The following is a 21,745-nucleotide window of genomic DNA, read 5'->3' as shown; positions in this document are numbered from 1 at the left end:
TCGGAAATTCCTGCAAATACAACAGCAGATGCACCCAAGTATGCTCCATTGCTATCCCGGCAGAAAGCAGCAGCAACTCCACGGCCCTCGGTTACGGATACGCTGACATCAACATTGATCTTCGGTGCAGGAATAAGGAGGTGGAACCCATCCTGGCTTTGCCTCGCAGTAGAGTTACCTCCAGGCGCCGTTCTCCGAGGCTGTGCCACCGCCTTCAGTTCCTCCAGGTAAGAGTTGATGAAGCAATGAGTAGAGAGAGGACTCTGAAAGATCTCCTCATGGATTGCTTTACGTCTCGCTGTCCAGATCGCCCACAGCGTTACTGTCATCCTAGTGAATTGCACATGTGATAACGACTCAATAAGCTTGAACAACCAGTTCTTCGCATTTGGTTCACCAATAGCCCTCATATGTTCGACCATTTCATCATCAGATAGTATCCAAACACTAGCCGCCATGTTGCACTCAATTAAAGAGTGCCTCCAAGAATCTGCTTCACCGCACAAAGAACAACGGATGGATTGTGCCATATTACGGTGTTCCAACACATCGGCTGTGGGTAGTGATTGCTGCGCCAAACGCCAAAGAAAAACCCTTATCTTCGAGGGTACTTGCACTTTCCATAAAGAGCACCAAGCTTTAGAATCAACCTGGGTATTAGAGGAACCTGGATTGCCCTCAAAATAATTTTCTCGGTTCAGCTTAGTCACAACCATCATCCTATAAGCAGATCTCACACTGAATATACCTTTTCGATCAAAATTCCAGGCCCAGAAATCCACTTGCCTCCTTGTACACAGCGGGATGCTCATGATAATGAGACACATCCATTGGCAAGAAAAATTCTCTAAGAACTTCCTCCCTCCACGTCGCAGTTGTTTCATCAATCAATTCACTAACCAGCATCGGCGGGTTTTGCTTCAATGAGACAATCGGTCTCATATTTGTGTCCCTCGGCAACCAATTATGCTCCCAGATTTTCGTGGTTCTCCCGTCGCCTATCCGCCTGATAAGACCCTGGACAAGTACATCCCTCCCTTCCAAAATAGACCGCCAAATCTTCGACGGATGTGAGCCAAGCTCAGCCTCTAGCACCGACGTGGTTGGAAAATAGATAGCTTTTAGTAGCCTGGCACTTAAGGAATTGGGTTCCTGGAGGATTCTCCACGATTGCCTTGCAAGCAGACTCAAATTGAATAACTCAATGTCGCGGAATCCTAGACCCCCCAGATGTTTTGGCCTTGTCATTACCTCCCAGGATACCCAGTGCACTTTCCTCTTCCCTTGTTTGCTTCCCCACCAAAACTGACGTATCAAAGAATTAATATGATCACATAAGCCACGGGGTAGACGAAAGCACGCCATCGAGAAGACCGGGATAGCCTGAGCAATGGACTTCACCAAAACCTCCTTACCCCCCGCCGACAGAATCTTCTCAATCCACCCCTTAATCTTATTCCAAACACGCTCCCTTAGGAATTTAAATGTTCCATTAACCGAGCTCCCAACATCAGTAGGCATTCCCAGGTATCTCTCATTTAACGATTCATTATTAACATGCAAGATATTTTTGACCACGTCCCTTATAGATTGGGGGCAGCCTTTAGTGAAGAAGATAGATGACTTCTCCCTGTTTATTCTCTGACCTGATGCTTGACAATAAACCTCCAATAAGCTAGACAAAGCTTCTGCTCCCTCTCTACTTCCCTTAAAGAACAGCAGGCTGTCATCCGCAAACAACAAATGGTTCACCGGTGGTGCCAGTGGAGCCACTTTAATTCCTTCAAGATGCGATGACTGAACATTACTTTTTAAAAGGCACGAAAGGCCCTCTGCTGCTAATAAGAAAAGATAGGGTGAGATTGGATCACCTTGTCTTATACCTCTTGTAGGTTTAAACCCTTCCAACTTGTTCCCATTGAATAACACAGAGAAAGATACCGAACTGACCATCCCCATAATAACAGAAATCCATTGCGGTGCAAAACCCAATTTCATCATCATTGCTTCCAAATACCCCCACTCTACCCTATCATATGCTTTCATCATATCCAGTTTGAGAGCGCAGTAGGCATTGTTCTTGGATTTGTTCCTCTTCATAAAATGGAGGCATTCATAAGCTGATATTATGTTGTCAGTTATAAGTCTACCCGAGACGAATGCCGATTGTTCTTCAGAAATAATATCAGGGAGGATCTGTTTTAACCGATTAGCCATAACCTTTGACGCAATCTTATACAACACATTGCATAAACTGATTGGGCGAAACTGTGAAAGCAATGTCGGGTTCTTTACCTTGGGAATAAGCACCAGAATAGTATCATTAATACACTCCGCCGACTCGCTGCCCTGGACAATGCTCGGATCGCTTTGTGACGTCCGATCCACATATATCCCAATGTTTTTGGAAAAAGAAAGCCGGATAACCATCAGGGCCAGGTGCTTTAAGAGGAAACATCTGAAACAATGCATTCTTGACTTCATCTGCAGCATAAGGAGCCTCGTTATTTCCGCTTCTTTGTGGTGGGCTGGTTCTCGCGCGTTTTCTCTCGGGCATTTTTCTGGTGGGCTGGATCTCGGCCCTCGGGCCTTTTTTCTCGGGCGCGAGTATAATGTCGACGCTCCTAATGCAAGCTAGACGGTGATTACGGAACACATTTGACAGTAGAGTTCGGCTCATATCTCGCTCCCAATTTTAAAATTCTCGAACCTTTGCATACATGATTACATGAACACTAATCGGAATATATATACTAAATCCCTTCGCTAATATAATATCTTTTCGGTTTTTTCTAAATGCATGCGTCTAAAACATTTCGGTTAGTGTTCATTCTCATCACCTTTTGTTTCTGAATTTACTTTAAAAAATCTAAAATATTTTGCATTAGTGAACAGATAAAGTATATATATGATTCACTGCAGTATACATTCACATTACCTTCTGTTTATGTATTCTAGATGCCTCCTTCTTATGCATGTTGCCTATATCTACTAAATTTTTATACTTCCTGCTATTCTTTTTAATTGATTTCGACTGACCGGAGGGTGTAGCCTTGCCTTGCAATGAAATGCCTGGATGAGCGGACTCTATGCATGGGGTCGACTGGTACAGCTAGCGTCGGCTACCCTTGTGAGGTGGAGATATATATTGAGACTAGCTGACATCCGGAAACAGCTAAGCTCGCCCTTTCTTCCTCCCGCTGAACTCAACTCGGCATGCACACAAATCTCATATCAGAACATATCCTGTGTGCCGCACGTTTTCTGAACAACACGCGGCCGCTAAAGTTTGCACTCCATATGGGTCTAGAACTGCGTCGAAGTGGGACGACATCAGGTCAGCAGCTCTATCGTCCATTTATACCCATACTACATGCAGCAGCCGGCCGTAAAAGCAACAATAAGTAATATACTACGATATGTTATACAATTATTTATTTTCAACTTGGTGTCATGAACGGGAGTAGCTTGACGCTCCCTTCCCCTCCCACGTCGCCCCATAAGATGACCGGCAGGGAATCCTAACTGTGACGGCGGTGGGCTGCGTCTTGGGCTGGGCCATGGGGTGGCTGATGGATGCCACGGAGGCGCAGCTTTTGCGGTGGAGCGGCGGACAGTGGGGTGGCAAGGTGCACCTAGACATGGATCGCCATCGGCGGGTTCCGATGATCGGTGGCAACTGGCGGCAGGGACGACCTTGCGCGTCAGATCTGGATAACGTTGGCGCATGGCTAGCTTGGACGGTGGTCGGTGCATTGAAAATGGGAAGGCCTCCTCCTTCCATCGGAGGTGGTCTTCCTGGTCGCTCCGATGTACATGCTGCTAGACGAAGCCTTGGTGTGGCAGATCCGGGTGAAAACCCTAGGTTTTGGCCTTTGCCCGAACCTAGTGATGGTGATGTCTTGCGCGTTCTTGAAGGCCTCGTTGAGGTGAAGCTCCCAGTTCTTTCGACAACCCTCCGGAGAAACCCTAAATCCTTGGATAAGATGATGGCGATGACTCTACGTCGTTCCCTCCTTAGGGGCATCAATTTTGGAGTTGCACATCGATGAGAGGGACCAATGGATGGTTTCTTGGAGGAGCAATGTTATTTCTAGCGCATCCATGACAACGAGTTTTGGTCGACGCAGTGGGATCTCAACGGCGGTCGCGTGATGTTCGACATGTGCAGGGTGGGGAGGATGTCTAGCGTCGTTGTTGCATCGGCGCCTCGGCGGCAGGAACGACGAAGATTATGCAGATTTCTATCATATGGAGATTGCTTGGCGGTTTGATGGCGGTTATAACTTCTATAATGTGCGCATGAGGTGCTCGCTAAAAGTCTGCTAGACCGGGTGAGCGTTCCCGTCTCGCCTGGAGAGTGTTTCGGGGTATGCGATGATCCTAGCTCCTAGTTGATGAGATATTTTCATGATTTTGGGATATAAAACTTTGTTGGAAGACCTTCACTCATTGGCGGGTGGTGTCTTTGGATTTTTTTTATGTATGATCATTATCAAACCTTTGTTGAAAGGAGGCGGCATATAAACTTTGTCCAAAAGTCGATGTTTTCAATTTTAACCAAATATGTTAAAGAAAATATCAAATTTCATAATATTAAATAATTATATTATGAAAATATACCTTATGATGAATCTATTGATATTGATTTGATATTACAGATCTATATAGTTTGTTATATAGTATTGGTTAATCTTTAAAATCATTGGTTTTTTATCTAAGTTTATACACCACCTGTTTAGAAACAAAAGAAGTAAATTAATTTAAAAAATCGTATACATTTTTTTAATGTAAGTGGCGGGATGCATCTTTTCAATGCGGAGCTAGAATCCATCTTCCGTTTCCAAGAAAAAGCTGGACACTCCTTGGTTTGTCTGTTGGCCGTTCACTGAAAAGGTTTCTTTCAACTCCACACTTGCATGGGGAGAACGAGTGAAGGAGCGGAGCCCAAAAGAGCCGTTTGGCTTCCTCTCCAGTCCAGGATGCGTGCGCGCCGCGTTGATTGTTTGTTTAATAACCTCGTGGCATGCAGTACACGGGCACACACCATCGACCAGGTAGCTGCTAGGTTTGCCGCGCTCGACGACGCGGCGACGCCGGAGAAGTCGCGGATGCGCGGGTGAACCCGACGTCACAACAAACATGGTTCGACGTTTGACAGCGACCGGCCGGCGAAATCAGTGGACGCAGGCCGTCCACACAAACGGGACGGGACCAAAGCGGTGCTGCATGCAACCCAGCTACGGCATGCATGTCCTTATCTCCCTCCACGGCCGGTGGGTGGAGTGGCGCCCCCTCACCCGTGCAAAAGCCTTCTTCCTCCGGTGCTCTGCTTCCCCTTTTGTTTTCCACACTGCCCGAAGCAGACACATGCAAAAGAAAAATATTGTTCATTTAAAACCTCAAACTCGAAGAGGTTTAGCAGTTTGAACCTTGAACTTCAAACCCCTATAGCTTGTACCATGAAATATTGAATGCCGGTCTAAATCGAACGCCGGAGGTGTTTGTTGCACCAGTAAATCAACGACCCTAGTCGGGACTACAGGCTACCCACGCTGATAGTTGGTCCGGATGTCATATTCATATTCTTCCTCTAATTTCTTTCTCTTATTCCCCAATATCTATCCTCCCTGACCTCACTCTCCTTCTCGATTCTAGCGGGGACGGCGGCACGTAGCTCGAATGATCGTGAAGGCTAGGAGGCACGTGATGCGCGTGGTTGACGTGTTGTCTTTCCGTTCGACACGCGTCCGTTGGGAACCACAAGAGGAAGGTGTGATGCGTACAGCGGCAAGTTTCCCTCAGTTAAAAACCAAGGTTTATCGAACCAGTAGGAGTCAAGAAGCACGTTGAAGGTTGATGGCGGCGAGATGTAGTGCGGCGCAACACCAGGGATTCCGGCGCCAACGTGGAACCTGCACAACACAAACCAAGTACTTTGTCCCAATGAAACAGCGAGGTTGTCAATCTCACCGGCTTGCTGTAACAAAGGATTAGATGTATAGTGTGGAAGATGATTGTTTGCAGAAAACAGTAGAACAAGTATTGCAGTAGATTGTATTTCAGTATAGAGAATTGGACCGGGGTCCACAGTTCACTAGAGGTGACTCTCCCATAAGATAAACAACATGTTGGGTGAACAAATTACAGTTGGGCAATTGACAAATAGAGAGGGCATGACCATGCACATACATATTATGATGAGTATTGTGAGATTTAATTGGGCATTACGACAAAGTACATAGACCGCTATCCAGCATGCATCTATGCCTAAAAAGTCCACCTTCAGGTTATCATCCGAACCCCTTCCAGTATTAAGTTGCTAACAACAGACAATTGCATTAAGTATTGCGCGTAATGTAATCAATAACTACATCCTCGGACATAGCATCAATGTTTTATCCCTAGTGGCAACAACACATCCATAACCTTAGAGGTTTCTCGTCACTCCCAGATTCACGGAGACATGAACCCACTATCGAGCATAAATACCCCCTCTTGGAGTTACTAGCAAAAACTTGGCCAGAGCCTCTACTAATAACGGAGAGCATGCAAGATCATAAACAACACATAGACATAAATTGATAATCAATATAACATAGTATGCTCTATCCATCGGATCCCAACAAACACAACATATAGCATTACAGATAGATGATCTTGATCATGTTAGGAAGCTCACAAGATCCGACAATGAAGCATAATGAGGAGAAGACAACCATCTAGCTACTGCTATGGACCCATAGTCCAGGGGTGAACTACTCACACAGCGTAGAGTCCTCCGGGAGATGATTCCCCTCTCCGGCAGGGTGCCGGAGGTGATCTCCTGAATCCCCCGAGATGGGATTGGCGGCGGCGGCGTCTCTGGAAGGTTTTTCGTATCGTGCCTATCGGTACTGGGGGTTTCGCGACGAAGGCTATTTGTAGGCGGAAGGGTAGGTCAGGGGGCGTCGCGAGGGGCCCAGGAGACAGGCTGGCGCGGCCAAGGGTGGGGCCGCGCCGCCCTACCCCCTGGCCACCTCGTGGCCCCACTTCGTTGACTCTTCGGTCTTCTGGAAGCTTCGTGGCAAAATAGGCCCCTGGGCGTTGATTTCGTCCAATTCCGAGAATATTTCCTTACTAGGATTTTTGAAACTAAAAACAGCAGAAAACAGCAACTGGCTCTTCGGCATCTTGTTAATAGGTTAGTTCCAGAAAATGCATAATAATAACATAAAATATGCATAAAACATGTAGATATCATCAATAATGTGGCATGGAACATAAGAAATTATCGATACGTCGGAGACGTATCAGCATCCCCAAGCTTAGTTTCTGCTCGTCCCGAGCAGGTAAACGATAACAAAGATAATTTTTGGAGTGACATGCCATCATAACCTTGATCATACTATTGTAAAGCATATGAGCTGAGATCAAATCATTCAAAGCAAGTATCTATATTGATATAAGAGATGATAATGCAAGAGTTAGACAAGCTAGAAGTTTTCATGAACTATTGCTTTAAAGACATGCAACCGTACAAAGTTCATTAAGGATGTATTAAGCATTCAGCATAGAAGTTATATCCTTCATTCCAAGCATCAAGTAAATTTTCACAACATAAGAAGGATTCAGTCAAGTAAACATAAACATGAACGTCATGAATCAATTGTTTCGAAGTCTACTCAACCGGTGAGCGCAAGCATTTGGTATTAGCACCAGGATGTTATGGCATAAAGAACGTTAATGGGGGTTTGGAAGGCCAAATGGAAGAAAGGCTTGCAAAGCTGTAAATGACCATTAGACAAGAGGAAGCCTTATGATCGATGCTATGCAAGGAGTAGTGATTGCCATGCAACGGATGCACATAGAGCTATATGTGTATGAAAGCTCTCCAATGGAACTAGTGGGGGTGCATCCAACTTGGTTGCTCACGAAGACCTAGAGCACTTTTGAGGAGGCTCATCATTGGAATATACAACCCAAGTTCTATAGTGTAAATTTCCCACATAGTTATACTAGTAAAACATGAAAACTCTCTCATATGAATGTAGGTGCTAAACATGAGCACAAATGATGACTATGAATAATGCGGGTGCTAAAACATGAGCACAAGTGTGGATAAAAGATAGTAATGCTGCCCCCTTTTTCTTTATTCTCTTTTTTTTCCTTTTTTCTTTTTTTTTCTTTTTTTCTTTCTTTTCATTTTTTATTTCTTATTTTTTTTTCTTTTTGATGGCCTACGGCTCTTTTCATTTTTAGAGGCAACATCCTAATATTACAACACACTTTTTGGTACAAATAACTCATAATGAATGAAACATGATGTATGACACTGTATGCCTCTGCCAGTGTAGCAGGATGTGCAATGATCTAGCGTAACATGGGTAAACCACACATCAGCTGTATATGATCATGCAAAGCAATATATAAATAATAAATGACAACATGGCATGTAATGTAAAAATGGATGTTGCATGGCAATATATCTCGGAACAGCTATGGAAATGCTGTGGTAGGTAGGTATGGTGGCTGTTTTGAGGAGATGTATGGGCTTATGTGTAGGAGAACAAGAGAAAGTTCTCCCACGGGTTTGGATGTACCGGCGAAGTATGCACAATTCTCAATGTGAGCAAAAGGCAATGCACAGATCAAGAGGCTAGCAAATTTGGATGGTGGAAGTGCCAAAAACCGTAGCTTAACATTAGTCAAAAAGAACTCACAAGCTTATTGCAAACAACTAGCAGGTTCATCATTAAGAGCATGATTAAAATTTACTCCAAGGAGGGCCGTTCACGGTGGCACAAGTACCCCGCTAGCTCCCTCGACCTTCAGCACAACTTAGTTATTACGATGAACTCTCAGACATGGAAAGCTATCAAGTCCAACTACGCTTTCAACTATTTAAATAGAGTTTGTAGTACGGCACAAGCTTAAAGACAACAATCCACTACTAATTTTAACTTATTTATCCAGCAAGCCTTACCATCTAAATACCTCAAAACATTTGCAAAGAATCAAGTTATCAAAGCTCAATGTTCTACAAGTATTTTATTATACACTACCACATGCAACATTTCCCGTTTCCAACCATACAACAATTTAACGAAGAAGAAACTTTGCCATGAATATTATGAGTAAAGCCTAAGGACATACTTGTACATATGCAACAGCGGAGCGTGTCTCTCTCCCACACAAAGAATGCTAGGATCCATTTTATTCAAACAAAACAAAAAAAAAAAACAAAAACAAACCGACGCTCCAAGCAAAGCACATAAGATGTGATGGAATAAAAATATAGTTTCAGGGGAGGAACCTGATAATGTTGTCGATGAAGAAGGGGATGCCTTGGGCATCCCCAAGCTTAGACGCTTGAGTCTTCTTGATATATGCAGGGGTGAACCACCGGGGCATCCCCAAGCTTAGAGCTTTCACTCTCCTTGATCATGTTGTATCATCTCCCTCTCTCGATCCTTGAAAACTTCCTCCACACCAAACTCAAAACAACTCATTAGAGGATTAGTGCACAATCAAAATATACATGTTCAGAGGTGACATAATCATTCTTAACACTTCTGGACATTGCACAAAGCTACTGAAAGTCAATGGAATCGAAAAATCCATCGAACATATCAAAACAGGCAATGCGAAATAAAAAGCAGAATCTGTCAAAACAGAACAGTTCGTAATGACAAATTTTATTGAGGCACCATACTTGCTCAAATGAAAATGCTCAAATTGAATGAAAGTTGCGTACATATCTGAGGATCACTCACGTAAATTGGCATAATTTTCTGAGTTACCTACAGAGAATTTTGCCCAGATTCGTGACAGCAAAGAAATCTGTTTCTGCGCAGTAATCCAAATCTAGTATGAACCTTACTATCAACGACTTTACTTGGCACAACAAAACACTAAACTAAGATAAGGAGAGATTGCTACAGTATTAAACAACTTCCAAGACACAAAATAAAAACAAAGTACTGTAGTAAAAACATGGGTTGTCTCCCATAAGCGCTTTTCTTTAACGCCTTTCAGCTAGGCGCAGAAAGTGTGTATCAAGTATTATCAAAAGATGGTGCATCTACAGCGAGGTGTGGGGTTTTCTCAACCATGCATAGTATATTGGATACATAAGTTTCAGCGGCTCCCTTTTCATTAGTCTTGGGCTTGCTACTTTCATCAAACAAATTTTCAGGAACAAGCCAAGCATATTTATTTTCTAGTGCGTCATTCATCGCTAGGAGCTTACATGGTATTGGTGCTTTGATCTCCCCACCATCATTAATATTATTAGTGTACCTTATTCTCTCCATGTCCATCTTTTCAAGGAGACTAACAAAATTGGTATAAGAACCAAGCATCTTGTATTTAATAAAGACCTTTCTAGCCTCTCTTGCTACACCACCAAATTCTCTAAGAAGGGTTTCTAAAACAAAATCTTTCTTTTCCCCTTCTTCCATATCACCGAGTGTAAGAAACATGTGTTGGATTATAGGATTGAGATTAACAAATTTAGTTTCCAACATGCGAACTAAAGCAGCAGCAGCAATTTCATAAGTAGGAGCAAGGTCTACCAAGTGTCTATCTTCAAAATCTTCAACGATACTAACATGATTGAAAAATTCTTCTATATTATTTCTCCCAATTATAGACCCACGTCCTACCGGCATGTCTTTTACGGTAAAATTAAAAGGAAACATGTTGAAATAAGTAAAGCAAATATAAGCAACCTTTTTTGTGTTTTTGATATAGCAAACAGGATAGTAAATAAAGTAAAACTAGCAACTAATTTTTTTGTATTTTGATTTAGTGCAGCAAAGAAAGTAGTAAATAAAATTAAGCAAGACAAAAACAAAGTAAAGAGATTGGGATGTGGAGACTCCCCTTGCAGCGTGTCTTGATCTCCCCGGCAACGGCGCCGGAAAAGTGCTTGATGTCTACGGGAGCTTCTATTCTTGTAGACAGTGTTGAGCCTCCAAGAGCAGAGGTTTGTAGAACAGCAGCAAGTTTCTCTTAAGTGGATCACCCAAGGTTTATCGATCTCAGGGAGGAAGAGGTCAAAGATATCCCTCTCATGCAATCCTGCGACCACAAAGCAAGAAGTCTCTTGTGCCCCCAACACACCTAATAGGTGCACTAGTTCGGCGAAGAGATAGTGAAATACAGGTGGTATGAATAAGTATGAGCAGTAGCAACAGCGCCAGAAAAGTACGGTTACCTGGAACCGGAGTATGAGTGCCTTTTACCTTTCCTCCCCGGCAACGGCGCCAGAAATTTTGCTTGATGCGCGTGGTTGACGTGTTGTCTTTCCGTTCGACACGCGTCCGTTGGGAACCCCAAGAGGAAGGTGTGATGCGCACAGCGGCAAGTTTCCCTCAGTTAAAAACCAAGGTTTATCGAACCAGTAGGAGTCAAGAAGCACGTTGAAGGTTGATGGCGGCGAGATGTAGTGCGGCGCAACACCAGGGATTCCGGCGCCAACGTGGAACCTGCACAACACAAACCAAGTACTTTGTCCCAACAAAACAGCGAGGTTGTCAATCTCACCGGCTTGCTGTAACAAAGGATTAGATGTATAGTGTGGAAGATGATTGTTTGCAGAAAACAGTAGAACAAGTATTGCAGTAGATTGTATTTCAGTATAGAGAATTGGACCGGGGTCCACAGTTCACTAGAGGTGTCTCTCCCATAAGATAAACAGCATGTTGGGTGAACAAATTACAGTTGGGCAATTGATAAATAGAGAGGGCATGACCATGCACATACATATTATGATGAGTATTGTGAGATTTAATTGGGCATTACGACAAAGTACATAGACCGCTATCCAGCATGCATCTATGCCTAAAAAGTCCACCTTCAGGTTATCATCCGAACCCCTTCCAGTATTAAGTTGCTAACAACAGACAATTGCATTAAGTATTACGCGTAATGTAATCAATAACTACATCCTCGGACATAGCATCAATGTTTTATCCCTAGTGGCAACAGCACATCCATAACCTTAGAGGTTTCTGTCACTCCCAGTTCACGGAGACATGAACCCACTATCGAGCATAAATACCCCCTCTTGGAGTTACTAGCAAAAACTTGGCCAGAGCCTCTACTAATAACGGAGAGCATGCAAGATCATAAACAACACATAGACATAAATTGATAATCAACATAACATAGTATTCTCTATCCATCAGATCCCAACAAACACAACATATAACATTACAGATAGATGATCTTGATCATGTTAGGCAGCTCACAAGATCCGACAATGAAGCATAATGAGGAGAAGACAACCATCTAGCTACTGCTATGGACCCATAGTCCAGGGGTGAACTACTCACACATCACTCCGGAGGCGACCATGGCGGCGTAGAGTCCTCCGGGAGATGATTCCCCTCTCCGGCAGGGTGCCGGAGGCGATCTCCTGAATCCCCCGAGATGGGATTGGCGGCGGCGGCGTCTCTGGAAAGTTTTCCGTATCGTGGCTCTCGGTACTGGGGGTTTCGCGACGAAGGCTATTTGTAGGCGGAAGGGTAGGTCAGGGGGCGTCGTGAGGGGCCCAGGAGACAGGCTGGCGCGGCCAAGTGTGGGGCCGCGCCGCCCTACCCCCTGGCCACCTCGTGGCCCCACTTCGTTGACTCTTCGGTCTTCTGGAAGCTTCATGGCAAAATAGGCCCCTGGGCGTTGATTTCGTCCAATTCCGAGAATATTTCCTTACTAGGATTTCTGAAACCAAAAACAGCGTAAAACAAAGAATCGGCTCTTCGGCATCTTGTTAATAGGTTAGTTCCAGAAAATGCATAATAATGACATAAAATGTGCATAAAACATGTAGATATCATCAATAATGTGGCATGGAACATAAGAAATTATCGATACGTCGGAGACGTATCAGCACGCTAGATTAAGAACCAACAAAAAATGTTTTCTTTGGCCCATGGTGAAACGTTAAAAAAAGCTGGCTCCGGCATAGGCTTCTAGCAATTGGGGACGGAACGTGTTGGTGGAGTGTGCGATGAGGCGTGCCGAGTTGCGTGTACATGGGAAGGAAGACGAGACCGTCAACAACCATGTGAGGAGTGGTGGCTACAAGGCATGAAAGTGATGGGGAAGAGGGCCGGGATGATAGCGGGCTTACGGGCTTACGGCCTTACGGGGAAGATGTTGCGGTATTCGATCAAGCTCAAGGAAGAGTGATGTTGTCGGAGCATGGAGAAGTTTCCTCGGGCAACTGACGAAGAAGAAGAGGTGCACGTCGACGATTCCTAGCTCACTGGCTTGGTTCCCTCTACGTAGATGACGATGGCTAGGCGTCGCAGTGCCTAGACATGAGCCCCGACATGAAGAAGGGACGACGTCCATGGCTAGGTCATGTTGGAGCACCACCATAGGGCCATGATCTACTGAGTCCAGGTAGTGGGAGCAATGTGAGAGAGTTAAGGACCATGCAATCGAAATACTACCTCCGTCCCAAAATAGAAAGCAATAGATTCATCTAACTTTATATGTATCTTACACTAAATTATGTCTAGATACATTCGTATTTGGATAAATTTTTGACATCTATTTATCGACGGAGGGAGTAGATAATTACGTAGGGTTTTGGGTTTTGCTGTAAATTTTTGCCTATATGGCTACCTAGTAAATCAGCTCGAGGTTTCCATTTAGATCGGGATTTAATAGTACAGAGATTTCAAACCGCCCAACCTCTACGAGTTGAGGGTTTGAAATGAACTTATTTCCCATGTAAAAAACTTCGGTTGCCATTTGGTTCGCGGCTATCTGTCGTGGACTCGTTCTCATGTTTCCACCGAGTAGTAAGAGCATTTTCACTGGCGCGCCTGATAGCGGCCCCGATAGCTTTTTAGGAGCTGGGGTGAAAATGGGCTTGCACCGGCGCGCCCAAACGGCGCCGGCGATTTTTGGAGCCCAATAGAAGTGCCGGCAACCCCGTGCCGGCCCCTTCGCCAAGGGCGCGAATCGGGCGCGCCGGCGCCTCGGGAGGCTGAAAATTTTGGACGTGGGAGCCGCCTGTCAGCAACACAACAACAAAATATACATATTCTCCCCCAAAATCCCGTCCCCTCCGCCGCTCATTTCTCCCGCCAGCCGCTCAATCTCCCATCCAGCCTCGAACCCGACTAACCCTCGCCGCCACGCCATGCCACCGAAGAGAAGGGCTCCGGCGAAGGCAGCGAAACCGTCGACGAAGGCGCCGCCGAAGACGCGCACCGTCGCGCTGAAGGAGAAGCCGGCATGGAGAAGATGGACCCCTTGGCGCGGCCGTGGCACGAGATGTACCGCGAGCGCATCAGCCAAGAGGTGATGGCGGCGCGAGCTGCGTCGACGTCTCCCCCGGCACCGTCCATGTCTACCCCGGCACTGTCCGTGTTCATGTCTACCCCGGCACCATCCGCGTTCATGTCTACCCCGGCACCGTCCGCGTTCATGTCTACCCCGGCACCGTCGATGTTCATGCCTCCCCCGGCGACCGTGGATCCTGTTGCAGCGACGGAGCTGCCGCCGGCCGCCGATGAGGAAGCCGTCGAGGTTGCGCCGCCCGTGACCTCCTTCGTGTGATCATGCCATCATATGGCTTCAAAGCCCTTTTTTGCGCCGGAAACGGCGATCTAGTGGCCGTATGTTGGCCCAATCTTCTTATTCCAAAATCTATTCGTATTTGGTGGCCGTATGTTGGCATAACTTCATATTCGTAGACTTATTCGAATTTCTATGATTGTGTTTGAGATTTCAAATTCAAATTATCTATCGAGGCCGCCTGTTTGGGGGCGTCGGTGTGGAAGCAGCTCCCCAAATGAAGGATACTGTGCCGGCGTCCTCTAAACGGAGGTGTCGGCGCCTATTTGGGGCTGCCGGTGGAGATGCTCTAACGTTCATGGATGTTCAGGGCATCTCCAGCGGCGCGACGCAAACGGACGATGAGCGACCGTTTTCGTCCGCCGTGACCGGAAATGCGTCCGGAGCCTGCTCCAGCGGGACGATGCAAAGTGACCGGGCCGTCCGCGGAGACGCAAACCTGGCCCAAATATGCGTCAGGTTTGCGTCTTCGCGGACGATCGGCGGTCGCGCGAAGCGTCCTCCATTTCTTACCTGGTCCCGCATGTTAGGGACAGCGAAATCGACCGCTTCGATTTACTTCTTTTTCCCCTTCTTTGCTGCCCTAGTGCTGCGAAATCAACAAGCCATATTATCTTGTTGATGGCATCTACCCTGGCTGTGCCACATTGGTGAAGACTGTCCGTAATCCAAACTCCGAGAAGACGATGAGGTTTGCCAAGATACAAGAGGCTTGCAGGAAAGATGTGGAGCGCAGATTTGATGTGCTCCAAGCTAGGTGGGCAATTATCCGTCATCCGGCAAAAACATGGTCCCTGGAGACCATGCATGAGGTAATAACATGCTGCGTGATCATGCACAATATGATCGTTGAGAACAAGCGTCCTGATGGCCGCAATGAGAACCACTGGGATTTTCAATGTGAGCTGGTGGCGCCACTTCCTGGTGTTTCATCTTGGCAGGAGCATCTAAATATTAATGTAGAAGTCACTAACGAGAACGTCTCCAAACAGCCGCAGACGGATCTGATTGAGCATGAGTGGATATTTGCTGGCCATAAAGATCATGCCTTGAGAAATACCATCTTATTTTCATGTAAACAATTAAAAATTTAAATGTAATAACTATGACTTCATTGATTTTCTTTTTTGTTGTTGTTTGGAAACTTCATAAATTAATGCAAACGTGGAAATGCGTCGGGCCGCTGGAGCCACCGCAGGTGCAAACGAACGCACGGACAAAAAAGATCTGTCTTGCATCCGCCACGCAAACGGACATTTCGGACGTTCGAAATGAGTCACGCCCGCTGGAGATGCCCTCAACTAAATGTTATTATTACTAGTGGAGTTACAGAGGACGCAAAAGTGTAAAAAAAAGGGACCTGCCGTGACGACAAGGAGTGCGGAGGGCGTAGCCGGAATAAGAGCATCCCCACTCGTTGGCGCTCCCCACGCCCAAATCCGGCGAAATTTTCGTCCGGATTGGAGGAAGATTTGGCGTGGGGAGTAGTAGTTTCCCAGCCGCGTGCCCAGGCGAAGTCGACGATGCGAATTTAAAAAACGGAAACTTGACAAACTTCGGCTAAATTCGGGTGAATATAGACTAAATTTAATGATATTTAGACTAAAACGGGCGGGGTTCATACATAGAGGCCGAATTCGACTATATTTCGAATTCGGCTAGGGGAATTCAAACGCTAATTTTAAAACACGGCGCTCTACATGCCCAAATGGCGGTAGAACACCGTGTAGTCGCCGTCGCCGTCGTCGTCGGAGCCGTCGTCGTTGGCCTTCGCCGCGCGGCTGCTGCTGCCCTGGCCGGCGTCTCCCCACCCCGGGGATGGCTTGTACCAGTCGTCGTCGGAGGACTCGAGGTCGACGACGGGGACAGCGACGCCGGATGGAGGTGTCGCAGGACGGCGGTACCGCGCGACATCGTCGTTGGCGGTTGGAGCGGCGCGGGCGGCGAGTTGGCGTGCGGCGGCCGGGTCCGGCAGCCCGCCGCCGCTCCGCCTCCCGGGCGCCGCCGCGCTGGCCCAGCCCGATGCGGCGTCGTCCGCGCGCTTCTCCTCCTCCATGTCGTGCGGCGACACAGCGATCGCCTCCGCCATCGCGGCGTCCTCCGCGCGCTTCGCCTCCTCCTCGGCGAGCCGGCTTGCGGCGGCGGCCTCTTTCTTCGTCTTCTTCCGCCGCTCTGCGCGGCGCGGAAGGCTGTTCTCGGATGACGAGGGCGCCGCCGCTGCGCCTTCGGTCGCCGGCGGAGACGCCGGCTCCTTCTTGACGCGCACCGGCGTCGAAGGCGACGACGCCTCCTCCTCTTCACCGGCGCCAAGGATGACCTTGACGCCGATCCGAAGACGACGAGCCGGCAGCCATGCGCCGTGGCTGCCGCGTACGCTTCCCGACGGCGGCTCGCCGATGCCCTCGATGCCGATAGAGGGGGCATCGTGAGCACCGGGGAGTTGCCGCCTCGATGTGCTCGACGACGGCCTCGAGTGTCCGGCCCGGCGCGCTCCACCACCGTCGGCGGCCCGCGGCGTTGTTGCGCGCAGCGGAGGCGGCGGGCCGTCGTAGGCCGCCGCCTCCCGCTCCCACCGCCGCAGAAGTACGAGTTCCACGCCGTGTAGTTGTCGGGGTGGTGGCGTGGCTCGGCGCGTTCCTCGTCCGTCAAGGTCATCCGCGCCTCCTCGATGGCGACGTCGAGGGCGTGGCCCCGAGGCGGCGGCGGGATTGGTACGCCGCCAAAGACTAAGCCGCCACCCGCCGCCGGGAGGCCTCGTGTCCGGCGGGCGTGGGTACTCCCGCCCGGCGGAGGAGGTGCCCTCCCACGCGTGCCGACCGGCGGGGAAGCCGTTGTTGGCTGCGCCGCCGTCGTCGTAGAACGCCATCTTGAGAGTAGAGGGAGAGTGGAGGGAGAGTGGAGCACGGGGGCAGCCTCGCGGCGAGCGGACCGGCGTATATAGGCGTGGTCGGCGCGGGGATTAAATGCCGCGTGGATTGCGACGCGTCCGCGGCGAGCCGACTGGCGGCACTTTTAGTGCGCGCGGAAGACGATGCGTGCGCGGAAGACGACGACATTAACTCGCCGCGTGGCGGCGAATGCATGCCGGCGCAGCTTTTACAAACGCGGAAGACGACGACATTAACTCGCCGCGTGGCCGGCGAATGCATGCCGGGCGGCAGCTTTACGCGCGCGAAGACGATGCGATGAGGACGACGATCGGTTTCTCTCGCCGACAAGTTGGGGCCACCGTACGCGCGGGAAGTTTCCTCGCCGTTCGCTGCGCGCTTTCGTTCGTCCGAGTCCCCGAGCGCTCTCGGGCCGGGGGCGTGGGATCGCCGGATGAATTTAGGCCCAAATCCGGACGAAAACGAGGAACCGGGGGCGCGACTGGGCCGAATTTCGCCGTCCGGATGGAAAAAACGCTCGCCGGGGGCCTGTTCGGGGGACGAGTGGAGATGCTCTAAAACTGGCCATGGGCGATGCGGACGCAAGCGATGCGGGCCCTACGTTGATAAGCACGTATCCGCTATCCATGTGACCCTGCCGCATAAACAAACCGCTTCCGTTGCCGTGCCTTTCAGCGCCTTGTCTGCTTCTCCTCCGTAATTGCTTCGGCGACACTCAACATAGCACACCGACTGCTACTATAATCTACTACTCCGTACTTACTGATTAGTTAAGATTCCCTCGCCATTTGTTTGGAGAAATTACCCGAATAGCAGTAGTGGTTTCCTGTTAACCTGATTTAATAAACAACTGTCAAGATCTGCTAGTACCTGTTCCTGGATTTGGGAAGAAAATAAATACTCTAGGAAGGAGTGTCTGGAAACAGTAATGAGATTGAAAACAGTAATAGTAGGATTAGTTTACGGTGACGAATCAATCAGATATTGAAAACAGTACTCCAGCAGGATTAGTTTACGGTGACGAATCAATCAGCGCAGGCACCGCAAGGCACAGCTCAAGAGGCAGGCAGGCGAGAGCAGAATCAGCAGCTCGATCTGGTCAGTTCAGAATAATTTGTTGCATCATCATTTCCACCATCTCGAAAAAAGCCTGTATACAAGCAAGGCTGCCACTACTCGCAGCAGGATCTCTGCTGAAAAATATTTACACGGCACAGCGACTGCACGAGGCGTACAGAAAACGGAATTACAAAAAAAAATGGTGGGGGAGGAAGGAGGGTAGCAGCAGTCCCCCACCGAGATCTAGATTTCCTATGCGCACACGGGAAGGCCACACGGAGCTACCAGCGCGTAGTAGCCGGGGCGATCGACGAGCGAATCTCTCTCTTCATCTGGCTTGTCTAAATCCAGGCGGCCAGGCCGTGGGGGGCCGGCGGGGCGGCGGGGAGGAGGCGGGAGCGGCAGAGCGGGCAGGTGGCGTGGTCGTAGTCGATCCAGGTCTCGAGGCAGGCGCCGTGGAAGACGTGGCCGCAGGGGAGGCGGTGCACCACGGCCTCCGCCTCGAAGCGGACCAGGCAGACGCGGCAGTCCGGGGTGGCCGACGCCGCGGCGGCGCCGGTGCCGCGCCTCCGGCCGAAGCGGGCGGGGCGGAACCGGGCACGGAAGAGCTCGGCCAGGGTGGGACCCGAGGGGGTGAGCAGGTCGGCGCCCTCGCCGTCGTCCAGCAGCGGGGGCGGGGCGGGGAGGCCGAAGAAGACGAGCGCGGCGCGGAGGAGGCCCGCGAGCGCGGCGACGGAGACGACGGCGTGGTAGAGCAGGTAGATCAGCAGGCTCTCCTTGGGCGCCGGCATGCTGGAGATGCCCATCGGAGAATTGGGGATCGGCGGACGGACTCGTCGGCGATTTGGGATTTCGTTTGGGGGTGGTGGTGGGAGAGTAGAGTGGGAGGTGGTGCGGGACGGATTTATAAGCGGATGGGGATGGTGGTGTCACCTCTGTCTATCTTGTTCGGGTGGTGCGTGTACCGCGACTCGTGTCCGGGGCCGCTCGAGCGATCCCAGCCGTTGGATCTCAAGCGGGAGGGGGACACCCCACATGCGGGGCGGTTCATCCTCATCGTGGGTGCCCAATAATTCCGGCCGTGGCGTCCAATAATGCGTGCAGGGGTCGTGAGGCAGCCCGCCGCCGAGGTACCAATTATTTAGGCCGATCCATCCAAAATGGTGGATGCAATGGATTAGAATTTTTTTATTTTAAACCTTAAACTCACAGCGGTTGGACAAAATTAACCCTTTTTGGTTACAGTCCCCATTGATTTGCATACAGAACTACCATTGATTTGTGCATACAGAACTATCTGATTTTGATCTAAATTAAACATTAGACCTCTTTCCTAAACGAAAAAAATTATAATTTGTTAAGCATGCTATGCCCCCGCAATGAGAGGGACGAGATCCGGTTCATTCCGACGACGGCTAAGGTGGAACGCGACGATTTTGTTGTTTGAGAAATACTCGTGTGGATTGGAAAGGCATGGCCGCATTGGGGTTGTTGGACTCGGAAGGCAACGCTGCAGCAGGTGCCGACGCGAACAACGGTTTAATGGCCAGGGCGGAAGAAATGGCGGTTGGTACTTCCGATGGGAAGGAGACAATTGTGAGATTGGGGTACAAGATGATTATGACATATGAGCCAATATGTTCATTTAAACACACAAATTAGAATATTTTTTGGCATAATGTTTAATTTAGGTTGAGATTAGATAGTTTAGTGTCCAAATGACAGTGATTTCATCTTAACGGTTCAGTCGGTCACACCTCTAGAAATCAAGTTTTACAAACAAGGGAATTGCTGGTTCTCAATCGACCGAGAACCAAGCGAGTGCTCAGCAAAGTCTTGCGTGCAACGTCGGATTTTCATCGTGATTCATGCAGTGGAGTTGCAAGCTGGAGTGGAACTGAGATTTTTCCAGTTTCAAGTGGGTTGCAAATTAGAATTTTTAGCTACAAGTGGGGCTACAACTACGGAAAATAACTTCAAACCATTAGACTTGCTTCGTGATCCATGCTAATAGTGACTTGTAATTATAAATGAGATTTGATGGCATCATCCTAGTGAAAACTAATTAGCTAGTCGCACTCTGAAAATAAAGCTTTTTCATCAAATTACCATTACTACCTCTGTTGTAGAATAATTGTGTCAATATTTTCAAAAAGAAGAATAATTATGTCAATTTTATCTAGATACTCTCTTTGTTCTTAAATAAGTGGACGTTTAGACTAAAAACTTTGTCCATAAAAGAGTGTACTCCTACTTCCCAATGCAGTTTAAAGTAATAAAAATTATTTCTCTCTCATTGTACGAAAATCAAACCCAATAATACTCCACACATGTTATCTTAATACTTCCTCCATCTCGGCTTAACAGACGCGCACGGAGAATTCTACATGCTCTTAGTTCATTGAAGATGAAATAATTAAAGAGGAGAGAGATGTTGATTTGTATCTTTCCAATAAAATTTTCTTTCCACTTGATAATTTATCTTAAAAACCCGCAGATGTGAACCAATGGAGTACGTCCATATGTGAATATGGACATCCATATATATACTGTACTTGTACGTAGCCAAACCGAGACTATTTTGAGTGGGAGGGAGCACGGTTGACAGGGAATCCAGGGCCCGAGTGCATTGTCACCGGACAGCGCTCCAAGAATCAGTAGGCGCGATCGGCGATCGCTAATTGGCGGACAGTTCGAATCAAAGCAGGGGTGAGCGTACGTAGGTGAGCAGGGTTGGCCCGGTGACGGGCCATGGCAACTTGCGACTTACTCGGACGGCATTAGCGCAACTTGGATCAAAACAATGTCATTCTTCTGCCCGTCCCATTCCGTAGGATTATCTCGCCGGGTTGCCGTGCCTGCACGATTGCCGGCGCGCGCGGCCGATTGAATCGATCCCGGTCCGGCCGTCGCGGTCGCTCGGTGCCAAATTGGAAGCGCCCCTCCTCCCCTGGAACTGTTCGTGCGTCCGCTCGCCGTCGACGGAGTTACGGCTGCGACCAGTCGACGCCCGATCGGGACCGAGACGCGGGACGGCGACAGGCGCGCCCGCCGCCCACCCGTGCGCCACCGGAGACGCCCTGGCCAGGTCGCGCTCCACGATGCCGCGACGGACGGGTCAGCTCAGCTGCGGCCAGGCCAGTGACTAGTAGCAGTAGCAGTACTGTAAATCCGTTTGCTTGCCGTAGGGAAAGTCTCGGCGAAATGCATGTACGTACTAA

At 48.6% G+C, this 21,745-nt stretch overlaps 1 protein-coding gene across 1 annotated transcript; it reads right to left on the bottom strand.

The window, feature by feature from the left end:
* Positions 1 to 18,568: 18,568 nt before the first annotated feature.
* LOC127301993 (probable E3 ubiquitin-protein ligase XERICO) lies at positions 18,569 to 19,420 on the bottom strand. The gene has a single exon (XM_051332320.1). The coding sequence runs from the start codon at positions 19,328 to 19,330 to the stop codon at positions 18,866 to 18,868; it is 465 nt and encodes a 154-aa protein (XP_051188280.1). The 5' UTR covers positions 19,331 to 19,420; the 3' UTR covers positions 18,569 to 18,865.
* Between the last annotated feature and the right edge of the window lie 2,325 nt (positions 19,421 to 21,745).

The sequence above is a fragment of the Lolium perenne genome, chromosome 5 (genome assembly GCF_019359855.2).
Source record: "Lolium perenne isolate Kyuss_39 chromosome 5, Kyuss_2.0, whole genome shotgun sequence".
Lineage (NCBI taxonomy): Eukaryota > Viridiplantae > Streptophyta > Magnoliopsida > Poales > Poaceae > Lolium > Lolium perenne.
This window is presented reverse-complemented; position numbering and strand designations above follow the sequence as displayed.